The sequence below is a fragment of the Apodemus sylvaticus genome, chromosome 12, assembly GCF_947179515.1.
Source record: "Apodemus sylvaticus chromosome 12, mApoSyl1.1, whole genome shotgun sequence".
In the NCBI taxonomy this organism is placed as follows: domain Eukaryota; kingdom Metazoa; phylum Chordata; class Mammalia; order Rodentia; family Muridae; genus Apodemus; species Apodemus sylvaticus.
The window spans coordinates 96,411,339-96,438,743 of NC_067483.1; the positions used below are offsets into that span (position 1 = coordinate 96,411,339).

Here is a 27,405-nt window from a genome sequence, read left to right on the forward strand (position 1 = left end):
TATTCAAAAGGAAAGGATTGAGATAAATAGACCCATTTGGTGTTTTCTAATACTGGAGCTTTCTCTGGGCGTTGAGCGACCCAAGTCATCCTTCTCCTTATAGGACTAGGCACCTGACTCGACAGCTCCGATCTTCCTTGCTCAGTCCAGCTGTTGAGGCTGCACCAGTTTCTGATGTCTGTGATCCTATCTAGACTCTCCCACCTCTCTGTGGTTAGGATATTATCTGTGAAATGAGCAGAGAAGAAGTTATCAAAGGGACCTGAATCTGTTAACACCCATGGAAACCACAGAAAGAAGTAGGCTTAATAAACACCAGTATTTTAATTATGCCATTTATAAATGTTATTGTATGTATTATTGTATATGTGGGTGCATGTGTATGTGTATACACACACACACACACACACACACACACACATACACACACACACAAAACCAGAGGATAACCATTAGAAGTTAGCCCTCCCACTCTACCATGGGCTCTAGCAATCACACTCAGGTCATTAGGATTGGCAGCAAGCACCTTCATTGGCTTCCTCTGGCACTGGTCATATAATTTCATAATAAATTCTCTTGATTATAATTGTAGTCCCTCTTAAGTTTATCTCTGATGTAGAGGTCAATCAAAAGAGAGGTAAAAGCAGAGATGTGACTGGGGGGTGTGGTGGGGGGCAGAGGGGACAACACCAAGTTCTGTTTCTTCCTTTTGGTTTGAACTCCATCCATCAACAGATTTCTTTCATTTGAAGGGCAGCTAAAATACATGCAATTAGTTACTGGCTGAAATAATATTTCTAAGGGAGCGGTTACAATGTTTTCTACCTTCCTTCTGCCTTCGGGGTGGTGTTGAATCATCAGAGGGAGAGGCCATCACTGGTTGGCTTGGGTTCCTCTAGACAGGCTCTCTTTGATGCAAGAACTTAGTACTTAGAAACAGTGCTTGGGTTCACCCTGGCTCTTATCTGACCAGCCTCCTCACTCTGTTCATTGAGTTTCAGCTCTACTGTCTGCAAAGCAAGAATGACAACTCCCATGTGGGGAATAGTCAGGGTAAAACCCTCCATATGCCTAATAGATTATCCATGTTGCTAATTCTCTTTCCCGTAAGTTCCTAACTCTGTCTTGCATAAAGGCAAAGCACAGGAGGAGAGGGAATGATATCTGCCTTGATACCGTGTGTAACATATGTGGTCTCGTGTGGAACATGCCCCTGTATATAGATAAATAACACTGATCGCTTTTCAAACTAGTAGTGTGCTCCAGTCTTTGAAGTAAACGAGATTGACAGGTGGACAGCTACTGGCTCAAGAGGATGCAAACTTGCGTGCTGACTTTAGGGGCATCCTAGGCTACCCAGTGATACCATTCAGCAGGAGGCCAAGTTTCTTTACTTCTGAGCTCAGCCTATTTCCAAACTCAGACATCGGGAGAAGGAAAGTCCCAGCAGCTAGCACAGGAGTCATTGCCCGGGATCTGACATTCTGTTGCTTGGTGTCACACACACTCACATCTGAGCTGCCAGCACAACCATCCAGTATGGAGCTCTGTGCCCAGGTAGTCCCTTCTGTGCCTCAGTCCATGTGGGGTCACCTGAAAGCAAGGCTTAAATCCTGATGATGCCCAAAAGTCTGCTTTCTCTGAGAAAAAGTAGAGGTTTTCTATAAAAAAAAAAAAAAAAAAAAAAAAAAAAAAAAAAAAGAATCTGCAATGGGCTCTGAGAAGCTGTGTGGTATCCTGGCAGGCAACAGCAGAGACGAAGCAATGTTTCTTCCATTTACCTCACCCACGCCTCGAGCGCAGACCAAAGCTCCTGAGGACAAAGTGCCTGGGAACGCGACTGAGACCGCCATTCTCTGTGCCTCCTGCTGGGGCCCTGACTTCCATCATGCCCTTTCTGGCCCACAAATGGCTCATTTACTTTGCTTTAAGCCTCGAAAGCCTACAAATATCACAGGACCATTATTATATGGACTAAGTCTTGGTGCTATAAGTACTGCTATTTTATTTTGTTTTATTTCAGTGTGTAATGGTTTCTAGAATCATGATGCTTACTTAGTGTGATACTCCAGTCCTTGCCTGTACACTGTGTATACTGTGTACACTGATAATAAGATCCATCTTCTTTTACCTATTCCCCTACATTCCAACTTCAAATAATGACTATTTTACAGTTAGGGCAGCATCTTTATTTGCATATATGAAAGTGAACATGTGGTTTTCCTATATGTCTTAGGGTTTTACTGCTGTGAACAGGCATCATGACTAAGGCAACTCTTATAAGGACAATATTTAATTGGGGCTGGCTTACAGGTTCAGAGGTTCAGTCCAGTATTGTCAAGGCGGGAACCTGGCAGCATCCAGGCAGGCATGATATAGGAGGATCTGAGAGTTCTGCGTCTTCATCTGAAGGCTGGTAGTAGAAGACTGACTTCCAGACAGCTAGGGTGAGGGGTTTAAAGCCCAAACCCACAGTGACACACCTACTTGAACAGAACCACACCTCCAAATAGTGCCACTCCCTGGGCCAAGCACATTCATTCAAACCATAACATTATACCTACTTATTTCACGTGACATGTTTTCTAGTTACATCTATTTTGTTTCAAGAAATAGGTTTTTACTCTTCTTCACAGCTGACTAACATTCCATTGTATTCAATAAACATGTTTTCTTTAGTCATTCACTCATTGACGAGTATGGAAATTGATTCCATGTCTTGACCACTTTAAGGACTGCAATAAATATCTAAACATAGATTGATCTTCCATGTAGTGAATTTATCTCATCTGTGTGTGTGTATGTGTGTATGTATGTATGTATGTGTATTGTGTATGTATGTGTGTATATGTGTGTGTCTATGTATGTGTGTATGTATGTGTGTATATGTGTTTGTGTATATGTGTGTGTATGTGTGTATGTATTATGTATGTGTGTATATGTGTGTATGTGTGTATGTATGTATGTATGTGTGTATATGTATTTGTATGTGTCTATGTGTGTATGTATTATATATGTGTGTATATGTGTTTGTATGTATGTGTGTATATGTGTTGTATGTATGTATGTGTGTATATGTGTTTGTATGTGTGTATGTGTGTGTATGTATTGTGTATGTGTGTATGTGTTTGCATGTATGTGTGTATGTGCATGTGTATATGTGTGTATGTATGTATGTATGTGTATATATGTGTTTGTATGTATGCATGTGTGTATGTGTGTTTATGTATATATGTGTGTGTATGTGTGTACATGTGTGTATATATTATGTATATGTGTATATGTGTTTGTGTGTATGTATGTGTGTATGTGTGTATGTGTGTATATGTGTATATGTATGTGTGCATATGTGTTTGTGTGTATGTATGTGTCTATGTATGTATATGTATGTGTGTGCATGTATGTGTGTGTACATGTGTGTATTATTATGTATGTGTGTATATGTGTTTGTGTGTATGTATGTGTGTATATGTGTGTATGTGTGTATATGTGTGTATGTATTATGTATGTGTGTATATGTGTATGTGTGTATGTATGTGTGTGTATATGTGTTTGTGTGTATGTATGTGTGTGTATGTGTGTATGTATGTGTAGAGGTGTGTATGTATTATGTATGTGTGTATATGTGTTTGTATGTATGTATGTGTGTGTATGTGTGTGGTGTGTGTGTGTGTATGTGTGTATGTATTATGTATGTGTGTGTATGTGTGTATATGTATTGTGTGGTGTGTGTGTGTGTGTGTGTGTGTGTGTATACCCAGCAATGGGATAGCTGGGTCATATGTTTGACCAGGCTGTTCTCTCCATAGTGGTAGTGATTATGTACATTCCCAGCATCATTTCCTTGTCTCTATAGCTCAACTGCATTTTCTGCTTTCTTGTTTTCTATAAGAGCCATTCTGACTAGAGCACTACGATCTCACTAGGTTTGCCTTGTGCTTCCAGAATGACTGATGATGCTGAGCAGTCTTTCTAGTTGGCCATTTGTATTTCCTTTGAATTGTTTGTCCAGGTTAATTAGGCTTTTTTAGTTCTCACCGCAAATAGCAAGGCCTTGTCAGACAAAGGGTTGGCAGGTGTCTGTCCATTCCAAAGCTCTCCTTTCATGTTGTAGATTGGCTCCTGTGCTGTGGTGAAGCTTTTCCATTTAAAGAGGCACGAGGCTGGGTCTGCCCACGGTTACTTTCATTCCCTGTGCTTTGGGGGTATACCCAATGTGTCATCATCCACACCAAAATCCTGAAGGGTCGTCCCTGTGTTTTCTTCTAGGAGCTTATAAACCTGGGCCTCTCACATGTTATGTCTTCAATGTATGTCATAGTCTCTGTCAGTTCAACTCAAGCTTAGACATCCTCAGGGAGGAGTTGGGGAACTCTCAATTGAGGAACTATCAAATTGGCTTGTGGCCATGTCTGCAGAGCTTGAGGGGGTGTTAATGGGCTCAGGCTTCTGTAGGTGGAGCCATCTCTGGGCAGGTTGTACCTGGGCTGTGTAAGAAAGGTAGCAAGCAAGCAAGCACCATTCCTCCAAGGTCACTGCTTCAGTTCCTGCCTGGGGTTCCTGTTTGAGCCCCTTTCTCATGATGTGATGATGGACTCTCAATTGTAAGATGACATAAACCCTTTCCTTCCTAAGTAACTTCCAGTCATCACAGCAAATAAACCCAACTAGTACAGTCTCTCAAATGGTTCATTTCCAGGGTAAGATATCAGAGTCAAGTTTCAATACTCCAAATACCTCGGTATTCCCAGTGGAAATATTAATAATGTTTGTTCATTTTGTGGACTCACTGTCTCAGAGAGAAATGACAGTTTCTTTTTTATAGTCATTAATTTTCTTGAGAACCTTTATGTTACAAATATCTGGTTTGTCTCATCAGTTTTGGCATACCTCCTTAACAATGCATTTCCTATTCTGATAGCCATTCTAAAACTGTCTTTAACACCTGCTGCTTGTCTGAAACCAGACAAGCCAGGACACAAGAGGACAAAGAGAGGTGAGCCCATAGTGTGTTTTCCATATTTTCTAGAAAAACTCTCTTGGGAGATAAATTGCCTGCAAATAACTCTTTACTCTAAAAGAAATGATTTATTTTATTTTTAAATGTGTATATCTGTGTGTGTTTATGCATGCATGTGACCAGTGAGGCTAGCAATATCAAATATTCTTGGAGGTGGCATTATAAGCAGTCGTGAACTGTCTAGCTCGGGTTCTAGCAATCAAATTGGGAAAGCGGCAGTGCCCTTAACTTCTGATCCATCACTCCAGCCCCTCGTGTCTCTTCTTTTGCCTTCCATACTTACATCAAAGAGAACAGAAAACTTAATTATTCGTAAATTACATCGATTTTGCTATTATTTAGCAAGCACTTCACAGACCAAGAAGAATATACAGAAAAGCAAAGGAAACATGGTAGACAGAAACTCTTGTGGAGGCATAAGGAAAGATCTGTTTGGTGGGGTCACACATGGGACTGACATCACATCTCACAGGCCTTACCCTGGCTGTGTTTGTTCATGCAGCTGTTCTACAAACAAACATAAACTAACACTGAGCTCATAACAGGCACTCTTGGGGATAGGAGGCCAGAAACATTGCAAAGATGGCAGCCCTATGTGCAGAGACTGTGTGCTCTAATGAGGAAAGAAACCAATTTAGCTGAAATGGGGTTTCAAAAGCAGGATAGAAAGGCAGACAGTGCAAGGCTGAATGAACCAGCATGCCATTGTGACCTCTGGTTCTGGTTCTTGGATGTCTCCTTCCATTTTCTCTGAGTTCTTACATTTTGTTATCTTAGCTTTTCCCTGTAAGCTGTTATCAAACCTATATGATTTGGGAATGGCTTACATCCTTAGTTATATTTTTTTTATCTAAAAATCGGGTAAATATCAAAATTATGTAAATCCTCTCTAGCAACCAAATGAAAGATTATAATCAAGTAAGTAGCTGCATCTTATCACTAAGTCTGGAAGGAGGAGACGTCAAAGGCCCTGAGGCTGGATGCTTCGCAGCTGCAGCTGCCTTGGGCCACTGCTTCTCCAGAAAACCCAAACCAGCACCCTAGATCTGAATGAATCCGAGGACTGACTCCTTCATTCAGTTAGCAAGCACCTGCTGTGTGCCATTAGGGGGGGACACAGTAGGCAAATCAAAGTCCTGGCTCTTTGGATGATTTTGTCATAGCAAGGAAGACAAGAAGAAGACACCTACTGCATGCAGGCTATGTGAAGAGAGAATTATTTCAGGGGATTGAAAGGAATTGGTACATTATTTAGAGTGCTGGAAATCTGCTTTTTAAAAGTGTAGTGCTCAAGAAATAACATACACAAAGCGGCAGGGTGACATGGGAACAAATCTGGAGGAAGAACAAATCTGGAGGAAGAATCATGCCACCAAACATATAAAATTTGTAAAAAAGAAAAGAAAGTGCAGCTGGTCATTTGTGGAAAACACACACACTAACCACAGAGTAGGTGTTCTAAATTAGCTTAATAATTTGCCTGTTGACAAAGCCCTACTCTTTTATGCTTTTTTAAAAGAACACTTTTGTGTTGTTTAAATGTTCTCAAGAATCGAAGAAAGGCTTGTAAGCCTCAATATACATCTTGTTGAATGCTGCGGAGCCTTAATGTTACTCCCACTAATATAAAATACTACCTGGCACCCCATTTCATCTTCTCATATAAGCTACATGCTGTAGTGATTCCCCATTTTACAGATCAGTAGACCAAGGCAAAGAGAAGCTAGGTAACTTGGCCAAGGTCATCAGCCACCGAGCAATGACATATAACCATGGACAACTTCTGTCATAAATAGATCAAGTCATTCTTTGTTCCCTCCGCGGCCTTATTGGGGAATTACTGAGCCGTATTCTTTTCTAAATGCAAAAGAAGTAAATAAGTGCCCTCATTGAAATATCCTCTATCTACCTGTGAAGACAAAAGCAATACATCCAACACAAGCCAGCAAAGGCGCTCTGTGAGAACCTGATGAAGAAGTGCAGTGGGTTTCTTCCTTCCTTTGTCTGTCTTTCCTCCAACCCCAAAGTGTTGCTGTTAGTAAGAGTTGAACATGGCTTGAGGCTGGACAGTGCCATCTAACCTTCTGCTCAAATGTTTTCTATCCATCTTTATAGGAAAGCCAGTCACAGGGCCCGGGGTGATTAGCCTAGAGAAAAGAAAACTCAGGAGAATTTTGTAACTGTCTACAAATATTTAAAGAACAAGTAATGTGGAAAGGAAATTAGATTTGTTCTATGGTTCCCCAAGGGTAGAAGAGGAGGGGATACTTCACCACAATGTAAGGAAGGACTTTCAAACAAAACAAGGAGAGCCGTGACATTCTTGAGAATGGAATGGGCGCTTCAGGATCTGCTAGCACAGGAGTAGGACTGTTTTCAATCACACCTTGGGCAAGAGATCTTGGAAGGGTGACTTTTATCAGTCTGGGATGTTGAAGTACCTCCCATGACTGGGCATTCAGGAACTTCTGATCAATATAACTGTGTGGGAAGTTTCTGTCTTTAGAGAACCAAGATCATTGGCAGAGTCCTCAGCTGGCCTGTGTGAGGCTGTGGGCCCCAGCTCTGGTAACACTGAGCCTGTGTTTTGAAGACGAGTCTTAAATGTTGGAAGAGCACACCTACAACTCTGCAGTAACTTCCAGTGCTTAATTGTTAATGAATAACCCTATCAAGCTGTGCTTTATTTCCTGTCATCTCTTCCTAGGTCTCCAGCCGTACACAAACTACAGCTTCACACTTGCGGCTTGTACATCTGCCGGATGCTCTTCCAGTGAGCCCTCTGTAGGTCAGACCCTGCAGGCTGCCCCTCAAGGTAACAAGGACATATCTGGGTTTTGGAGAGTAAGTCTGTATGTGCTATTTTGGTTAGCTCTATAAACTCTATCCTGGCAAACAAGGCAGAAGGAATAAAATTGGCACGACAAAATAAAATAGCATTCCATGTAACCTCCTTCCACAGGGTTGAGTAAACCTATGATGCCCTTCATAATCAATGATGTGAAATTCTTTAAGTCATTAGAGTTTGCTTTTTTTAATGGGATAAACAATATATACTTGCATATCAAGCTCATCAAAAGTTCAAGTATTGAACCATTTAATATCTAAGGAGTACCAAGCCCACTTCTAAAGATGAGGAAAATAGTTGCTGCCTTCAAAAACTTACAATCAAAAAGAATGGTAATATAATTACCAGGTATATGTATATGAAAATAATATAACCTGAGGAGATCAAAACCCACCACATGTGCAGACAGGCTATGGTGGGCCCCAAGGAAGAGGGATTTATACACACACACACACACATACACACACACACACACAAAATGGGCAAGCTATACCATCAGGCTGTTTGAGGGGATGTACAGAAAGATTCTCCCCTCTTTAGAAGATAAATTGGTAATGTCTATAAATTTAAAACCTTAATTCCTTAGCACAGCAGTTACATTTTTATTATTTATGCCTGAAAGCCTTCCATAGGCACAGAAGGGACCTGTGTCGGGATGCCTGCAGAAGCATCATTTTGTTAATGTCAAAGTGCGGAGAGCAACTTCAGTATTGCGGAAAGGAGAATTGCCAAATACAGTCACACTGTGGGAATCCAGTGTTCTGTCCGTAAAAGGATGCTGGAGAGTTCCCACTTTATGTGTGAAAATGCACACCAAAGACTCCACTTATTTCTAGTGATAAGTATATACATAGGGAAAAAAATCTGGAATGATCCAGCCTGTGACGATGCTGAGCTCCCATGGGTAGGGACCTGCGGTGTGTGATGTCATTTACTTTATGGAAGAAAATATGCCCGGTGGCCTGTGGTAGAGATCTACTATCTGCTGATCTTTATTAGCGGCCTGTTTTACACACAGAGAAGTGAAAGCATGCATAAATAAGTCTCTAAAGACGACCATGGTATCCGTTGCCATGTTAGAGTCTCAAGCCACTTGTTCATTACTTTTCTACTGAAAGAACTGCTGTCCCCAGGAATATTAGGCCCAAACTTCCCACCAGTAAATGGGGGATAAAATGGAGAATTCCGCACTGAGGCATATGGCTCCTCCCCAGGAGCCCACTAATGATGATCTCTGTATAAAGAATGCTTCACGTCAGAGAGCTTGGGGTTCCTTCGAAAGGAAGAGAGCAGCGGTAGATTTTTTGGAAAGGTAAACCATCAAATGGATACTCTGATCTCTAAAGAGGCTATCAACTGGTTTTGGCTAAAACTCAAGCCTGAGAAAGGAAGGGATTCACCAAATCCATATTCTTAAGTTGTTGGGTTTTTTAATGAATTTATTTTTTTTTTACTTCCCCTTCTTGAAAAGGTCTAGATTTTATGACTTGAAAAATATACCTTTAAATGACACAGGAGAGTGTGATGTAAGAAATACTCTCAATTTTTAATTTTTTTAATATGCTATTCTCTCACCACAAATAACTGCAAAGAAATAAGGTTTTCCTAAGGGAAGCAGCATAACTTTATACTCTGGCTGTGTGTGTGTGTGTGTGTGTGTGTGTGTGTGTGTGTGTGTGTGTATTCACAGATAACTGGTACATGGAATCAATACAGTCCCAACCCTTAGCTTAAAGCTATAGAGGTGGAAGTGATTGACTCCATTAGAGTGCTATTACGAAGTAGAGACAAATTTACCCTTTTAATTTACTAACCCAGGAGCCAGAGAGATGGCATAGTGCTTAAGAGCATTTACTGTTCTTCCAAAGTACCTCAGTTCAGTTCCAAGAATACACATGAGGCTGCTCAAAGCATTTGTAACCCCAGCTCCAAGGGATCTGACATCTCTAGCCTCCCAAGGCACCTATATGTGTGTGCCCATACCCACATGCACACATGTATGCATACTTAAAATAAAAAAAAACTTTTAAATTACTAAGCCAAGTACAATTTATTTTGGAACACCACACATACAGTAAGTCAGACATTGCTTGAAGCTCTAAGATTTGAGTGTGCTGAGGGAATATGGAGAAAATTAACAGAAGCCTGACCCTCTCATCTTTTTCCTATTTCCATCTAAACATAAAATGTTAACACACAGTATGGCCTCAGGAAAAGTGGGCACAATTCTCTACAACCTCATCCTCGTAGGAGAGTGAAGCTCTTTTATCAAGGAGTAAGAACAGTCTGGATCAGTTATTATCCTGTTTCTTAGAAGAGCCGCCAGCCCAGTAAGATCAGCACATTTTAGAATGGAATCAAGCAAACTGAAGCCTAGCTTTCCCCTAGCATCAGTGTTGGAGAAAAGAAAAGATGGGGTAAACCTAGTCTGCCTCAGGCTCATGCCAGATTCTTCCTCCCTGCCCATGGTGTACTGATGCGCCTCTAGATTCTTCAAGTACTCAGTGCACATCATTCTAGATCTTGGGTACCAGCTCTACCCCCTTATGACGGCTGAGAGCTGCCAAAGGCTAAGCCCTCATAGGGATTCACTCCCAGAAGGTCTGGGAGTCCGGTATATTGTTAGTTCTAACATCTACAATACTGGGTTCTCTCCCACCCGACCCCTTTCCTGCCTTTATTCCTGTTGTCCTATGCGCCACCACACCCATCACGTCAGCACACCGTGCCCATCACGTCAGCACCACCATGCCCATTATGTCAGTCCCACACCACTTATCTTAAACCTCCATCTTCTTTATACATCATATGTCATTCTTCATAAATCTGATTGTAAATCTTGATGACATGTTCAGTTCTTCTTTTCCGTTCCTTCCACCCCAGACTTTGTTCACAGCTTTCTGATTTCTCCTAACTGGGTTTCTCTCAATAGATAGTTTTCAGTTTCCTCGTATTCCCCATTGATTCTTCCTCCATGGGCATTCCCATGTCAGTCAGCTCCCAGTTTCCTCTCCATGTAGGAAAAATCTCATTTTCCTACAGAGAAACAAATCCTTGTTGTCTTTATGAAGCAGATGCCTCAAGTTTTATCTGTGCTAATCTGCTGGTCTTGACCATGTACCATGAAGTGGGAAGTCACATCCCGATACCCACCTTCCTCCACACTTTCTCATTCCTGCAAGATGCAGACTCCATGCGCTGTTCCTGTGTCCCCCGCCAACTATCTTCTGTTCAGGGTAGCTCACATGACTCCACTTACAGCAGCCAACCCCTAGAAGTACCTCCTTCCCAACTCTCCTGATCGCACCCCTCAGGCTGCGCCATGTCTCCTTTCCTGGGTGCCTCTCCTTGAGCACAGGCCAGTCTGCATTTCAGTATTTGTATTTACCAATCCACATTTCCTATGACACCGTGAAGTCCTGGATGAAGAAGAATGTCTTTATCGCCACATGCCTGACACAGAAGCTGACGCCAGGTCATGCAGAAGGCTGAATGAGAAAATGAACCGATACTTAAATGCTCTGCAAACCTGTGCATCCTTGGCATGCTGAGCTCAGATGGATTTTAAGAAGCCAATCCACAATAAATATTGGGGATTTTTAAGTTAATGGATATTTGCAGGAACTTTAGAAGTAGGCAATAGTACACAGAATTCAAGACCAGTTTAAAACAAATCAAGTACCTGTACTCACCCATGATAGTTACTGGGTCACAACAGCTACTAAAATTTACTTTCTGATTTTGATCCCAGTACTTCCCACCTGCTTAATCCTATCCTGGCATCAGAGGTCAGTCCTCTTCCTTCTATACATTCCTCCCTTGAATTGCCTCAGATCTGCCTTCTATTATACAGAATACAGATATGCCCTCAATTATACAGAATACAGATATACGCTCTATTATACAGAGTACAGATATGTCCACTATTATATAGAATATAGATATGCCCTCCATTATACAGAATGCATATATGCCCTCTATTAAACAGAATACAGATATACCCTCTATTATACAGAATACAAATATGCCCTCTATTATACAGAATAGGATTTTTTTTTCTTGTGCTGAGCTCCAGAGAGTGGAAGGACAAATTCATACCTGGAACTCATTCAGAATGGTTTACCAAACATTGATTTTGATCCTTAACTCATTGATTATTGAGCCCTAACTCAATAGACTATTTCTTGAAACTGTAAAGGTAACAGCAGCCCAAAGCTACCCTGAAAATAAATATGTATCACTTCTTACTAGTTGCTATCTGGACATTGAAACTATATCTCTCTAATTAAATCTGTAGATTTGTGGCTCTAACCCGCCTCCACAGAACTAAATGCACCGAGAACTTGAGTTTTGTTGAAAACATATTTTCATGTTTCCAAAATTCTGATTCTTTTTGTTTCATTATAACCTCTATAGGAATAGGCTATTTTGAGGAATACATGCCAGAAATTAAGCCATGGCCTTTTTTAGTTCTTGGCCATGTTTTTGTAAGTGTACATGTATGGGGGTGTATGTGGGGGCAGCACATGCACACACATGAACACATGAATGTGTGTGTATATGTAGAGGCCAGAGCTTGGCATCAGACATCTTTCCAATCACTCTGCGCCTTACAGATCCGGGTTTTGTCCCTCATGTGAGCCCATGTGGCTTCCTATATTGGCTCCTATGGTTAGCTAGCTTCTCTAGAGCTCACGTCACTTCCATGATGGACTGCTCCATCAGCCTTTCCAGGGCTGCTGAGATTCAAGCTCTGGTCCTCACACTTGTGTGCTGCGTATCCCACCTACCACACATCTCCTCAGCCCTCCCTTGGGATTTCTTGTAGACCCTTCAAGCACAGAGAGATGAACTACAAGTGAGAAGATGAAATCTTGATGCCTTATCTCTTGAATCAGCACGTTCATGTGTTGTTAGAGTCTGAACTCTAAATGATTAGTTGAAACTGATGGCAGAGAAACCTAGGCCTCCATGTATGCTGTATCCAGCATGGAGGGATAGCAAGATGGACAGGTTTCTTCTCAGGAAATCAATTGCTCTTTTGAATGCTGGTGCACCCGAGGCCCTTTGAAATCTATCTAGACTGTTGCCTTTCTTCCACATGATGTTGAAAAAATTGTCCTGAGCCTTTTTTTTTTCTTCTAAAAATGTTAAGAGTTTACCTTTTACAGAGTGACTGACTTGGGAGACACACTCAGCCAGAAGCTATAGATTGTAGGAAGCCCAATAGAATGGCTATTGTAACGTTCCTTATAAGAGGTATAAGGTCTGCCCAGAGTACGACCTATGGTAGCCTCACCATTCCACAGTCAGATTCTCCATCAATATCTCCACATCTGTGAGGGTCCTAAGGGGCTGGAGAGGTGGCTCAGTGGCTAGGAGCACATGCTACATTTGCAGAGGGGATCTGAGTTTGGTTCCTAGCATCTATATGGTAGCTTACAGTCATCTGTATCTCCTGTTCCAGGGGACCTGGTGCCTTCTTCTGCCCTATTCAGGAATTGTGTACATAACACACATACATGCATACAAGCAAACACTCATGCGCATAAAATAAAAAGCAAATAAATCCAAAAATATTGTTTTTTAAAAGAGTAAACACAGACCTTGAGTTTGTAATCTCTGTATATATTTCATCTTTATGCTAAAAAAATCAACTCCATGAACAATGAATCTTATCTTGGTCAACTCTGTACTTCCTGTAACTGTCTAGACTGCCTGATGTGGGCAGGAGATATGTTGCCCATATTAGTCTTCTATGCATACATACAAGTTGGCAAATAGGGCAGAGAATCCCTGCCTCAATGGAAATAAATTTGCTTTAAAGCATCAAAAGGGGTGGAAAGACCATCCAGTTATAACAGCATAAGTAACACATCAAAGAAAAGATGATTATAATATCTTCAGGGTTGTGAGGGAAATAGAAAGGGGAGGGGGGACAGGGCCAAAATCCCTTTGGAAAAGCTAGAAGACAAATGTCAAGCAAGTTTTATGGATGGAGGAATCTATACAGAAGACTGAAAATAAGATGTAAAGCCTATATTGATGGAAACAGATGTATCTAGGGGAAGTGTAAAAATCCTTGTGGCAGGCAAGAACTGAGCTTGAAGGAGATAGAAAAAGGTATGGCGTAGGTCCACAAACAAGGGAGACTGTAGTGCTAAGGTTAGAGAAATAGGGACCAGAGAGGCCATGATCAGAAGGACAGGAAAACTTCAAGAGTCATGTGCTTTATAATTATAATCTATAATTATAATTATATAAATATAATCTATAAGTAGATTGCTGTAAGGGTTCCAAAGGCATGGAGAAAGCCAAGACTTAAAACAGAGATAGCCCAGAGTAGCAGAATGTACCTTAATCCTAGCACTATGGAGGAGGAGAACAGGGTTGGTCTCTAGCTACACAACAAATCCAAGACATGGGGACCAGCTTAAAGATGGAGGTGAGGCTTGGATGCAACTCCGTGGCAGTGCAGTTGCCCAGCATCCCTGTGGCTGGGTTTAGTCTCCAGAACTGCAAAAGCAGATGCTAGTACAGAAGCACATGAGAGATGCTGTGGTTGGAACCGGGTGACAGCAGTGGAGAAAGGATGCGTTGAGGTCCCCTTAGCCCAGCGACCAGAGAGCAGGGGTGGTGAGAGCCTTAAGGTAATAATTCTGTGTGTGTATTTTGCCTAAGAAAATCAATCCACGGCCAAGCTTGGAGCCGTGTAGACTGTGGACAGGAGAAGCCAGATTTCTACTGCTGGTGCTTTGAGCTTTGACATGCAAATATTTATCTAAATGGCAATGTCACATAAACAGTTAGACTCATAAGTTTGAAGCTCAGGGGACAATAAGTATCAAATATACAGCAGGGAGCCTTCAACATGAATGAGCTAGAGAGAGAGAGCATCACAGGTGTGAATGTGGGAGGGAGGCAGAGGACAGAGAGGAAAGGGATGTGGTGGAAGCATGGACAGGAATGTAAAGTTTAAGAGACTCCACTGCTTTAAGAGGCAGAGAAGAATCTTGAGAAACCAGGAAGTGAGGCCAGGAAGTATTCCAGGGAAGATGAGTCGAATAGCCCATGATATGAAGGGCAAGCAAAAATTCTAACTGAATCCTGCATAATTCAGAATTACTACTGAACTGCGATTCTGGGAAATACTTGATTGTGCTTCCTTCCAGAGAACCCAAGAGAAGAGCATCCAAGTTTCAAACACCCACATTTTCTTCCAGTTTTGACTAAATTGCACTCAAAGTAATGTCCATACATCACAAACCTCCAAGGGCAGGTGGGGCGGCATCCCAAAGTAAAGCAGAAGAAACAAACCAATGTTTGGAAATGTGTTTTTGTTTCTTCTACGATGAGACTTAAATCCACACATCAGGGCTTGCTGGCTTGAGGGGGGAGCCATGCCATTTCACGGAACGTATTTTATCTTCACAATAAAAACCTCATTGTGTCATTTTTGCCAGGGGTTTGGGTGACACCGAGACACATTATCATCAATTCTACCGCCGTGGAGCTATATTGGAATCCTCCAGAAAGGCCCAACGGCCTCATTTCTCAATATCAGCTGTGGCGTAATGGAAGCTTGCTTCTCGTGGGGGGCAGAGATGATCAAAGATTCACTGATAAAAACCTGGAGCCCAGCAGCAGGTAAGCGAGGGGAACATCACCCATCACACAGGTCGCTTTCTAAGCTGTTCAAGGTGGAAACAGAGTAGTTCCCATCCAAATGTCGCTCAGTTGTTGAATGAGTCTCCTTACTCCTGAGCCATGCTGTAATGGATAAAAGTACTCAAGTGTTGTTAGTTTTGAGTCTATATGATATCCTTTTTACATAGGAATGATTCCTCCTCTGTTTGGTGTGAAAGCATGAGAAATTCAAATATATAAAGTATAATGTCCAACTTCAAAACTTATCAAATTGTGATTAAATTCCCAAGCTAGCAATCAAAGGGGTTGGGAAAGCCTGGACTCACCACCTACCACTTCTTCCTTCCCTCCCCTTGACTTGTTCTGCTCGGTCTGCAGGAGTCATCAGAGCCATGCATTTGCAATTTATCCCCATTCATTTCTCAGCAGACACAAGATAAACCTTACATCAACAGATGTTTCGGTGCAGAGAACAGAGAATAATTTAGTTTTATTGTGGAAAATAACAGATCAATTTAAATATCTCTGCCTCTAAATGAATCTCCCTGAAAACTCAACCCATTTAGAAATAGAAAAGACTAAATTGAATTTTCACAGCCCAGTAGCACACCCCAAGACATTCCCGGATCCTCTGGAGAAGCCATGAATGACTATGGGGTTCAGCATGGAGTCAAGAGGCAGCAATAGGGATGCCCTAGAGAGGAGCGCTGCCTATCCCAGACTGTATGCTTACTGTAGCATTTCTCACAGACAGTAAGTCGTAAACTGTCACAAATTTGCAGCATTGTTGTGGTCCCTCAAAGACTGTCTGAGTTTATCTTTGATTTTCTCAGGTACATTTACAAGTTAGAAGCGAGAACTGGAGGTGGTAGCAATATGAGTGAGGATTACCTTGTGCAGACGCCTATGTGGACCCCAGAAGATGTCCGACCCCCATGCAATGTCACCGTGCTGGGCTCTGATTCCATATTTGTAGCATGGCCAACACCAGGTAAAGAAAGAAATGAACTCTTCCTCTGTCTGTCAGTGTGTATCTCTCCTCTCTCTTCTCTCTCCTCTTCCCCCTTACCTTCCTCTCTCTCTCTGTCTGTCTCTCTGAATCTTTCTTCTTCCCCCTCTCCTCTCTCCTCTTTCCCCTTACCTATCTCTCTCTATGTCTCTGACTCTGTCTCTGACTCTGTCTCTGACTCTGTTTCTGTCTCTCTGTGTTTCTGTCTCTCTGTTTCTCTCTTTGTCTCTCTTCTCCATCTCTTTTGTCTGTCTCTCCCTCCTCTCTGTCTGTCTGTCTCTCACACAGTCAAATGGAAACTAACTGGAGATAAGGATAAAATGTGACCTCACAGTAAACCTCACAGATCAATATGAGTGGAACAACCAAAAACCACCTGTAAGTCTACACACGCATGATTGTCTACATATATGTATATTAGTTATGCTGCTGTTTCTGCCACAAATAAAACCAACTTATGGACAATAATTTATGTTGGCTTACAGTTCCAAAGGGAGAGTCTACAATGTTAGGAGACAGCAGGCAGCTAGATCAGAAGCTGGGAGACCACATCTTCAGTTGCAACCACCAAGCAGAGAGTGAGCTGCAGGTGGGGTAAGACTAGAAACTCTCAAAGCCCACCCCCAGTGATGCGCTTCCTCTAGCAAGGCTCCACCTCCTAAAGGCTTTATAAATTCCCCCAAACATCACCACCACCACGGGCACCAAGTATTCAAATACTTTTGAATACTGGAGTCTATGGAGATATTTCTTACTACCACAGTATGTATTTCTACCTTGATGTACATGCATGCATGTCTACCTCTATAAAAATGTAGATATCTATCTGCCTCTCTATCAAAGCCTTGCATCTTGGGAATTCAAATTTCTCAAAGCGCTGTCTCATACATAACCAAGGCAAGGCAGAGGTTATAGTCACCCTGAGCACCGCTCCATGGGAATCCTGGGGCTGGCTCACTGACCTAGAGTGTCCCTTTTCAATGGCATCAGTGAACAGGGAACTTGGAAAGACAATGGCCTGTTCTCACTATAAGCTCACCATGGTGAACAGGGATGACTGCTAGGTGCTGCTGGGTACTGCTAGGTACTAACTCTCTACTTTATGAGCTTTCATTAGGCCATGTAGTCAATACCAAATTGCTTTGATGATTTAATGTATTATAATATTTTGATATAAATATAATTCTTTGGTAGAATCCTGCCCAAATAGATGCTATGGAGATTAAAGGAAAAAGATGGATAGATTAGTGGGTAAAGAAATTTTTATGTCTACACGAGGGTCTGAGTTCTAATCCCCTACACCCATGTAACAAATCTGGGTGTGGTAGTATGTGCCTATTCTCCAGGAGTAGGGAAGGCTGAGACAAAAAGATCCCTGAGGCTTCCTAATCAGCAAGGCTCAGAGAAAGGCTCTGTCTTAAAAATAAAGGTAGGAAAAGGTAGAAGAAGACACCAGGAGCCATGTGTGTGTGTGTGTGTGTGTGTGTGTGTGTGTGTGTGTGTGTGTGTGTGTGTGATGTATATCTATTGCACCAATGGAGATAGATAGATAGATAGATAGATAGATAGATAGATAGATAGATAGATAGATAGATGGATGGATGGATGGATGGATGGATGGATGGATGGATGGATGGATGGATAGGTGGGTGGATGGATAGGTAGGTGGGTGGGTGGAGGGATGGATAGATGGATGGAGGGACAGACAGACAGACCAGATATCATCATATATTTATATAAAAAGAGAGACAGAGACAGGAATCATCTCTATCTTTTACATAGAGTGCAGGTGGTTATATAAAATTTAAAACTGATTAGAAGCTTCGGCTCCACTTTCAAAATATTTGATTTTACTTTTATTTTCAGTACTAGAAGTAGAACTTGGGGCTTTGTACATGCTATACAAGAAATAATCATCGACCACTAAGCCCTACACCTGACCATAAACTTTCCGGGTGCTAGAATAGAATCTCAGCTTTATATATGCTGAGTGTGGACTCCACATGGAGCCCTCAGCCCCCTGATCTTATTTCCAATCCCCACTCTTAAATTGAAATTGAAGCAAATTCCATTTGTCTGAGCTCAGCCACAGCTCAGCACAGGACTGAAAATAGTGATCCTGTCCATTGCAGACCTGTTTCTCTTTTTTTTTTTTTATTGAGTATCTTCTTCATTTACATTGCCAATAGTAAAACCTTTCACAATTTCCCCCTCCCCAATGATTCTCTACCCCTCCTCCCTCCCCCTGCTTCCATGTATATGCCCCTCTACCCAACATAGTCCCACCTTCCCCCTCAACTTCCCCCCCATCTGTTTCCCTTTGTTGTGGCCTCTATTGAGCATTTACCTGACCAAAGACCACTCCTCTCACTGATGCCCAAAAAGGCCTTCCTCTGCCACATTTTTGGCTGGAACCATGTATACCCCTTGGTTGATGATTCAGTCCCTGGGAGTCTTGGGGTGTCTGGGTGTCCGAAGTCATTGTTTTTCCCATTGGGCTATATACCCCTTCAGCTCCTCCGGACAACCCTCCAGTTCCTCCGTTGGGGACCCCAAGCTCAGTCTAAGCTTGGTTGCTAGTTTCTGCTTCTGAGTTCATATGACTCTGGCAGGGTCCCTCTGGAGACAGCCATGGCATGCTCCTTTTGGTACATGCTTCTCATCGTAGTGTTGGGGTTAAGTGACTATTTATAGGATGAATCCCCAGGTAGGGCACTCGCTGGGTGGCCTTTACTTCAGACTCTGCTCCACACATTGCCTCCCTTGTTGGCTCTGTGAGCATTTTGTTCCGTTTCTCAGAGGAACCATAACTCCCTTTATATTCCTGAGCTTACCGCAGTGATTTCCTGCACTACACCAGTACAAGGCTAGGCCTGTCAAAAGACAGTCATGCATAGAGGAGGGTCCCATGGACTCTACCTGTCCCTGGCCATTCATAGACTGTTGATTGATACTATGGAGGGGAACCATTGTCCTCTGTAGTGGACACACCATGTTGGTGGTCACACAGATGGCCCTGTATGAATTCAGCAGGTTCAAAAAGGAAGAAGACGTAACTGGGGAAGGAGCTTGTATGGAAGAGATGAGATCAGTGGAGGTGAGGAAAACATATAAGGGAGCAAAATGGTGGCAATAACTAGAATTTGTTTATACATTTATGAGATTACCAAATAGAATTTTAACTAATAGTATAGATGTATAACACCTAAATGGCTTGTAGAACAGCTGATTATTGATAGAGAATATGGAATTTTCTAACTAGACCTTAATAAAATGTTTCCATGATTAAAAAAAAAAAAAAAAGCTATTCATTCTTAAAGGTCCACTGTTTAAAATGTGTGGCGTCCTTTCTGATGTAAGGATCTCTAGTCAGGGAGAAAGGACTTTGCTTTGCTCAAATTTACAGGAGAAAAAATCAAAATAGCTTCATCCACAAAGACATACATAAGATACTCTAAGATATAAAATACAAATGATTCCACACTAGCTTGCTTTAAAATCAACACACAGCGTGTAAAATTAGACAAGGCACAATAGCTGCTCACATCAGCGAATGTCACTCATCTTCAAGGATTAGAAACACAGCTAGTCCTTAACTTTGTTAATTTTAATAGAGGAAGGATTCAAGTCATCACTAGATCAATGTACAAAGTTAGGCTCCTTCATGGAAATGGATTCAGCTTTCTTAGAATCACAGTTATCTTGTACCATAATCTTTCAGTATTATTTCTTGCTGGCATTAAATTATTTTATTATATAAACAACTTCTGAGAGTCTGTTCTCTTGTTCCACCATGTGTGTGCACCCTGGTCAGGTCAACAGCCATGGTGGTGTTAAGCTCCTTCGCCCACTGACCCATCTCACTGACCACCCTCCTAGCATTTTTATGGTGTCCTTTTATTTTAGGAACACCAAGTAAAATAAAGCCAAGAAAACCAACTGGAGACCAGACTCATCCCACAGGCTAGAGATAACTTAGATTAAGACCTATGTCTTCTCGAATCCAGATTCTCTGAGATTAATAAGAGGAGGTCCCGGAAGCTAAGTAGAATGGTCAGGAGGATTATTAAGTCATCCTCCTCTTGATTGCCCGAAGACTGAGCACTTGTGGGTTTGAACTTTTCTTTAAGACTGCAGAAGTAAGACCAATAAGATTATGACCAAGATTCATGAACTTGTAGCACAGCTTGGCAGACCTTACACAACTTATCTAGCTTGATGCCATTACAGTCAGATAGAATACAGGACAGTTATTTGTTGAGACAAACTTTGTGTCCTAATACATGGCTGGTTTTGAACAAAGTTCCCTGGGCTGCTGAGAATAATGAGAATTCTCTTTTGTTGAGGTAGAACCTTCAGTAGATGTCTGTTAGGTTCATTTAATTCATGATGTCATTTGACTCTAATGTTTCTTTGGTGTTTTTTTTTTTTTTTTTTTTTGGTTTTTTTGTTTGTTTGTTTTTGGTTGGTTGGTTGGTTTTTGGCTTGGATGATCTGTCTTTGGGCGAGTAGTGGAGTACGGAAGTCACTCATTATCACTGTGCTGGTATTAATCCATGATTTTAGATATAGCCGTATGTGTCTTATGAAGCCATATGCCCCATGTACAGTGTGTCTTTATAACTCTAACATCGACTTAGCATGTTCTGTTGTTAAGTGCCACATGATAATATGTACCTCCATATTTGGAGCTCCAAGACAACTTCACAGATACTAGAATAGCAATGTCTACTCGTATCTTAGTTTTTTTTCTTGGAATCTTCCCATCTAGCCTTTTACCTGAAGGTGGTGTTCATCTTTGGTGGTGAAGTGCATGTCCCAAAGACAGCACATGGAATCTATTTGTCATCCAACCTGTGTGTCAGCATCTTTTTCTTAGAGAGCTGAGATCATTAATATTGAGGGCTATTATTGAAAGACTCAAATTCATTCTTTCATTCAGTTGGTTTCGTGATTCTGTTGATGTGATAGCCCTCTTCTGATTGAAAGTCCTGGTATTACTATTTACATGTAGGACTGTTACAAAAGTCAAATGATGTTGTTTATGCAGCCAGTATTTATTACCTAGGTTTGGATGATAATTCTATAGATCTGGGTGATCTTTTAAATTCAATTCCTAATGCCTTCATTTTAGTAACTCATTTTTATTTTCTGGGCCAAGGAGATGGTTCATCAAGAACAGGTAAAGGTATTAACCCAGCTGCACAGTCCTGATGCCGTAAGAGCCCACATACAAAGCCTGATGCCCCAGTGTGCTGGGTAGCATGCAGAAAGCCCTGGGTCCAGTCCTTAAGCATCACTTAAGCCAGGCCTGTGCACACTGGTCATTCTAAAACTCCAGAGAAGGAGATGGGAGGATCAGTTTAGGGTCATCCTCAGCTATACAGGTAGTTGGAATTCTCCCTGAGCCTCAGGAGATGGTGCCTCTAAGGGAAAAAAAAGTAAAACAGAAAATATAAATTCTCCACTGGAGGCTCATAGAAAAAGGTTCATATGAGGTGCAGACAAGAAATGTAGGTTTGTTTGTTTGTTTGTTTGTTTGTTTGTTTGTTTAAAAGAGCTCCTCACATGACTCAAATGTACCACCAAGCTTAGCTAGCAACCTGGATCCCTCATACCAAACCAACATGGGCAGTAATACTAATTCTTAGAGATATAAGTCAGCGGCTTTCTCTTGAATGTACAAAGCCAAAATATTGACTGAATTAATTGATTTATTTCCACATGTATTTTGTGGAGATCAATATGGACAGAGTAACCTCAGGCAGGTAAGTTGCTGGGAGCAAATAGTCTATGTGGTTGCTTGGCAACATAAAAATTACCTAGGTAATTAACTGGATTTCGATTTTCAAATTATGTTTCCAATGCTATCAATAAACTACATCTTAGATCATGTCTATAAATCCTGCTGGTAAAAGCAAGGAGTTCCCCCACACACACACTGCTGGGGAAGGGGTAATTGTGATAGAGCAGATCTTACAGATGTGCATTTCTTAAGTCCTACTAAGTGCCAAACATCCCCAGGCTCCAGTGAATTCTCATGCAAACAGCAGCAGGTAATTCCCCACACTAGGAATTTGTGGAGTGATAGTGTAATATGCTCAAGGTCACCAGGCATCCGCCAGGATGCAAATCTGGTCAACTGTTATCTTTGAAGAGTAATTCCTTCCTGCTTTTTAACTCTTTGATCTGAAGTTTTGCACTTTTCCCTGGAAGTCTTACAAATGCATGAGATACACACACTGCTTGATAAAGTGGAACTCAGAGGACTGGGAGGGCTGTTGGCTAAAACCCAGTGGTCCTAGGAGGATGGTGTTTTGTTGGTCAAAGTAGAAGTTGAGAAATGTCTCAAATACTCATGAAGAGATTATTCAAAGACTGCTTTACAGCCCTGTTCAAGATTCTCTGTCTTAGGCAAAGCCTGGTCCATTTATCTTCTATTTACGTGATAAATGTTCATAGCAATAACTCCAAAGTACTCCAACCTCTAAAACATTAAGATGCCTGCTCTTTTTATGGTGTTTGGAGGTGGAAACTCACACACACACACACACACACACACACACACACACACAATTTAAAATAAATGTGCACTGAAAAGGTAGTTTGATGGTTAAGATTCCTGACTGTTCTGTATGAGCCAAGTTTGACTCCCAGTACCTGCATGGTGGCTGATAACCATCTGACTCAAGTCCATGGAATCTGATACCCTCTTCTGGTCTCTTACACACACACATACACAGAAAAAAAATTAAAAATTAAAAAATTACATAAAATATAAATCATTTTTAGGGGTGAGGAGTCACTATAGTAACTTACCTTCCATTGTTGACCATGCGGTGAACAGATCTGAAAGGACTCTAGCCAGTTAGTTATTGCTCAAGTCACAGGTGTCGTGAGCCACTCAGCCTCCTCCTAGACTGTCCTCTGAACCCTGGATCAGTACAGAACCAATTGAAAGAAAGGAGAAATATATGTAACCTTAATGGATGAAAAATTATAGAAAATTAAGCAGCAAAAGACTTCTCAGAGTATAAACCATTTGCTCAGGGAAAGAGAGAGCAGCTAGCCCTGCTGTTTGAGAGCCCAACATTCACAATTATTTAAACTCTGCAGAAAATAATGAGCCATTCTAATTTATCAAGATGATGACTATATTTTGAACTATCCACCCCTTAATCATGTCCTAATTAACAATACAACCAAATTCAGAATTCAGCAAGTGCTCTTTTTTTTTCCCTAAGGGTGGTGAGTTATTTAAGTTTAAGGCATAATATTGAAACCCTGGCACTTTCCCTTACCCATTTATCTCTTAGTCCATTAAAGAAAAGACTTGGCAACCATGCTTGTGCTGGGAAATCATTTTAATTAATCCTGTGTGGGCACATAAATACTTTTTATTAATCACGTTCTGATGAAAGGTTAGCTAGTTGCAATATGGACTATCTATAGACACGAGACACACCAATGGGTGTTCAGTTACGGTCTCAGCTCTGGTAGATTGGGTTGGATGTTTGTCTGGTTCCAAACAAACTTCCCATCGATGTTCGTCAGTGAAATTTTTACCTTGCATTAATTTGGACAATCCAACATTGGCCATTGTTTCAGTTGAGAACAGGCCCCAAATGACAAGGATCAGCAAGTTTCGAAGGAGAAGAGGAAGCCCACCAAGCAATTTATGTTTCCTTCGCTCAGTAACAAGTGAATGTATCTTGCATTGTTGGGTCTTAGTACACGCCAGGCATTTTTGTTGAGATAAACACCTCCCTTTCATGTTTCATGAAACTTCATGTTTCATGTCTTTTTTCTACATTTGTTTGGGTTGTTTTGTGATAGTGTCTCACTGCCTCATACCCATGGCAATCCCTCTGTAAGGGCAGGTGTGAGCTGCCACACCCAACTTAGTTTCCATATTTTACCAGTGAGAGAAGTCAACATAGATTTTTTTCAAACCACGACTTTCTCTAGGCTGATCACTGCATAGCTATCAGAGGCAACTTACAGGGGATTTATTTCTTTTTCATGATTTTTTAACCTTTTTTTAAAAATCATTTTAAGTTGAGTGCATATATTCTATGCACTCAATGATGGGCTTAATTATGGCATTGCCATATGTGCATGTCAGGTCTTCTTCTGCTCATGGCCACTCCCTCATTGTTACCCCACTCCTGCCATGCAGCTCATGCTGACCACCTAACACTTCCCAAATGGTCATCTTCTGGCTGCTGCCACGTGTGTGCATGTGTGCGTTCATAAACATTGTTAAAATTCCTGTTTCTATTTTTCTACCTACTTAATTCATATCACAAATTTTTATCATCTCCACAACCTAGTTCAAAGTTTAAAAAATAATTCTGCTATAGATTCAGAACATGTGAATGATCATGGTACAATTGTGAACCATCCCGAGGTCCAAGAGGGGTCACTTTATCTGTAGATCCAAACCTCATAAGAATGCAGAATGCACTTACCTTTAGGTAGGCTGGGTTCTTGTATTCACTTAATGGACAAGAATATATCCACTGATCCCCACTCAGGGATGTGGTAGGATATAGGACACCAGATCACGCCCTGAGGCACAAAGAAGATGTGACATCATCCCACCTCCGAGGAATGTGCCTGTGTGGGAAGAAAAGGCAGCAGAGTGTAGCTTTCAGCCTATGTTAAAATACTGTGTAGTTATCATCAAAGAAGTGAAGGCTTGCTTCCCCCCCAAAGGGGGCGTGATCGAGACAGCCCTGGCCGCACTGGGGAGGGTATCAGCCAGTATGTCAGACACACTGCTTTCAGGGTAACCTGATTTTTGAAGCAAACACTGCTATCAAACTAAATTAATGGGTTATTTTTTTTAACTCTTAGAATTGTTACTGCTCCTGTTCCTTAAAATATCATTTTAAAAAGGGCTTTATGATTGACGTGTCCCATTGTAAAGTACGCACCTGCTGTGAAATGAAGCCACGAAGGGAAAAAAGTTGAATAATTTAACTTTTTTTATTTGTAAAGATAATCAGGGTTTTTCTGATTACATCTTAACTTCATAAATGTTAAATAACCTATCAGCATCTAGTTGTTGTAAATTATGAAAAGGAACACCGCCAGGAATATTAACCGATAAAACCCTTGTTCTTCAGAGAACAAGAAAATGTGTTATGGCAGCTTGTCACCGTGCGACTGGTAACTCTGACACCGAATAACAAAACTGCCATTTGCACTTAGGGTAGATTGGTTCACACGCGTTTCCGAGGCTCCTTTTGCTCTGACAGAAATTTATGAACTCGGGAACTAACCAAGTCATAAGTCTCCCCAGCTGATTCTAACAAATATGCCCATTTCATTTCATTTAGTCATCAGGACGCCACGGGGACTTCGTCGGCTCCGACTCATTGCAGATGGCACGGGGTTTCAGGGACACCACAGACAGTGTGTCACTGCCCTGCAAAGTGATGGCAGGGGTGGGACCCTCCTCCTAGATGTTTGTCAGAGTTTGACATGTCCACAGTTTAGAAGTGCATTTTCTGTTCCAACACCTCACAGGTGTATGTAAAGGGCTCTCGTAGCCCATTTACTGCGAGGTGGAAAATGCATTTCCCGGGTTCACACTGTGGCTAGCCGTGCTTAAACCGAGATCAATATTGTGTCTGTCTCTGAAACACAGTAGAAGTGCAATCTTGTGCCCCGGCCCCACTGGGAGCCCTGTCACTTTTGAACAGAGACATTGAAGGATGAAGAGTGTGGAAGCAGTCATTTGTAGGTACAGACGGAAGACAAAGAAACTGATTTCAGACAGATTGGGTGGGAGACCACCTGAAATTACCACTGAGGATGAACAACAGACTGTCTTCACGGCGCAACTTGATCACGTGCAAGTACACACTTAAAAATCCGAACAACAGAGAGTGTTAGGACAGTCACTGGCATAGAGGTAACATTCATGTCAATTTGGAACAATGACTCTCTGTGAGAGGTGTTGGGGGGCATGAGAACATGGTTAGTATTTGTTATTACAACCTTATTATCTTTCTTTTTTTATCTGTTTTTCTTGTGTAGAGATGGAGATTTTTGATAGCTTCTACCTTGTGGGAAAGCTAAAATACTTTGTGGTTTTAGGTCACCCTTGCAGCTATCAGACCAGTGGTGTCAGCCCTTTACAGAGGAAGCCACTGCTGCTCATAGAGGTCACTTGGTGTGAGGTAGTGACTGGAGAAATAGGGGCAGAGATGATCTGATCTGAGTCCAGTGTGCAGTTTATCGAGGTCAATAACATGGGCTCATGTTTTATATAAGTGTGTTTTTCAGACTCTTCCACAAGATCTACCCAAGGAACAAAGAGACTGAGTGAACATGTAATTCCAAGGAATCGGCCTCAAGCACTGGCCACACGTTTGTAGTTTCTTAGTCGCACACTGGGTCTTCTAATCTACCCAGATTTGGCATCCTTGCGTTTGCCTTGAGTCCCACAGTTTGCCATGTTGAAAAGCATTTGTTACAAATCTCAATCGTTGAAAAGTGATACATTATACCAGCAAAACCCAAGAGACCCAGCCCAGGACCAGGTTCTTCTTGACTCGTTGTATCATTCTACAGGGCAGATCACAGCCCTCCTCTGACAATGAATGCATCAGGATAATAAGGAGATAGACTCTAATGGAATTTAGACAGTGAAGAGTTCAAAAGTACTCCTGGTAGCAATTTCTGTAAATATATCTTCATGCTTAAAAATTGAATTGCAAGCTGAAAGGGCCCCTGGTTAGCTCCTCAGTCATCCGTACTGCATCATCTGGTATTCTCAGAAGGATGGAGTGGGGAGCCTGGTGCCACACCCTCAATCATTAATGAACCAGAATCTCAAAGGATCTCTGTAATCGGTTCTCTTCCTCCAAC

General features: G+C 41.6%; 1 protein-coding gene across 1 annotated transcript in view; it reads left to right on the forward strand.

Annotated features, from left to right (window-relative positions):
• The window catches only part of Ush2a (usherin), a 723,091-nt gene that overhangs the window by 596,125 nt on the left and 99,561 nt on the right, over nucleotides 1-27,405 (forward strand). The window contains exons 55-57 of the mRNA XM_052200359.1: nucleotides 7,728-7,835; nucleotides 15,332-15,515; nucleotides 16,349-16,506. Of these exons, the coding sequence (XP_052056319.1) occupies nucleotides 7,728-7,835; nucleotides 15,332-15,515; nucleotides 16,349-16,506 (450 nt within the window). The remainder of the gene's footprint in view (nucleotides 1-7,727; nucleotides 7,836-15,331; nucleotides 15,516-16,348; nucleotides 16,507-27,405) is intronic.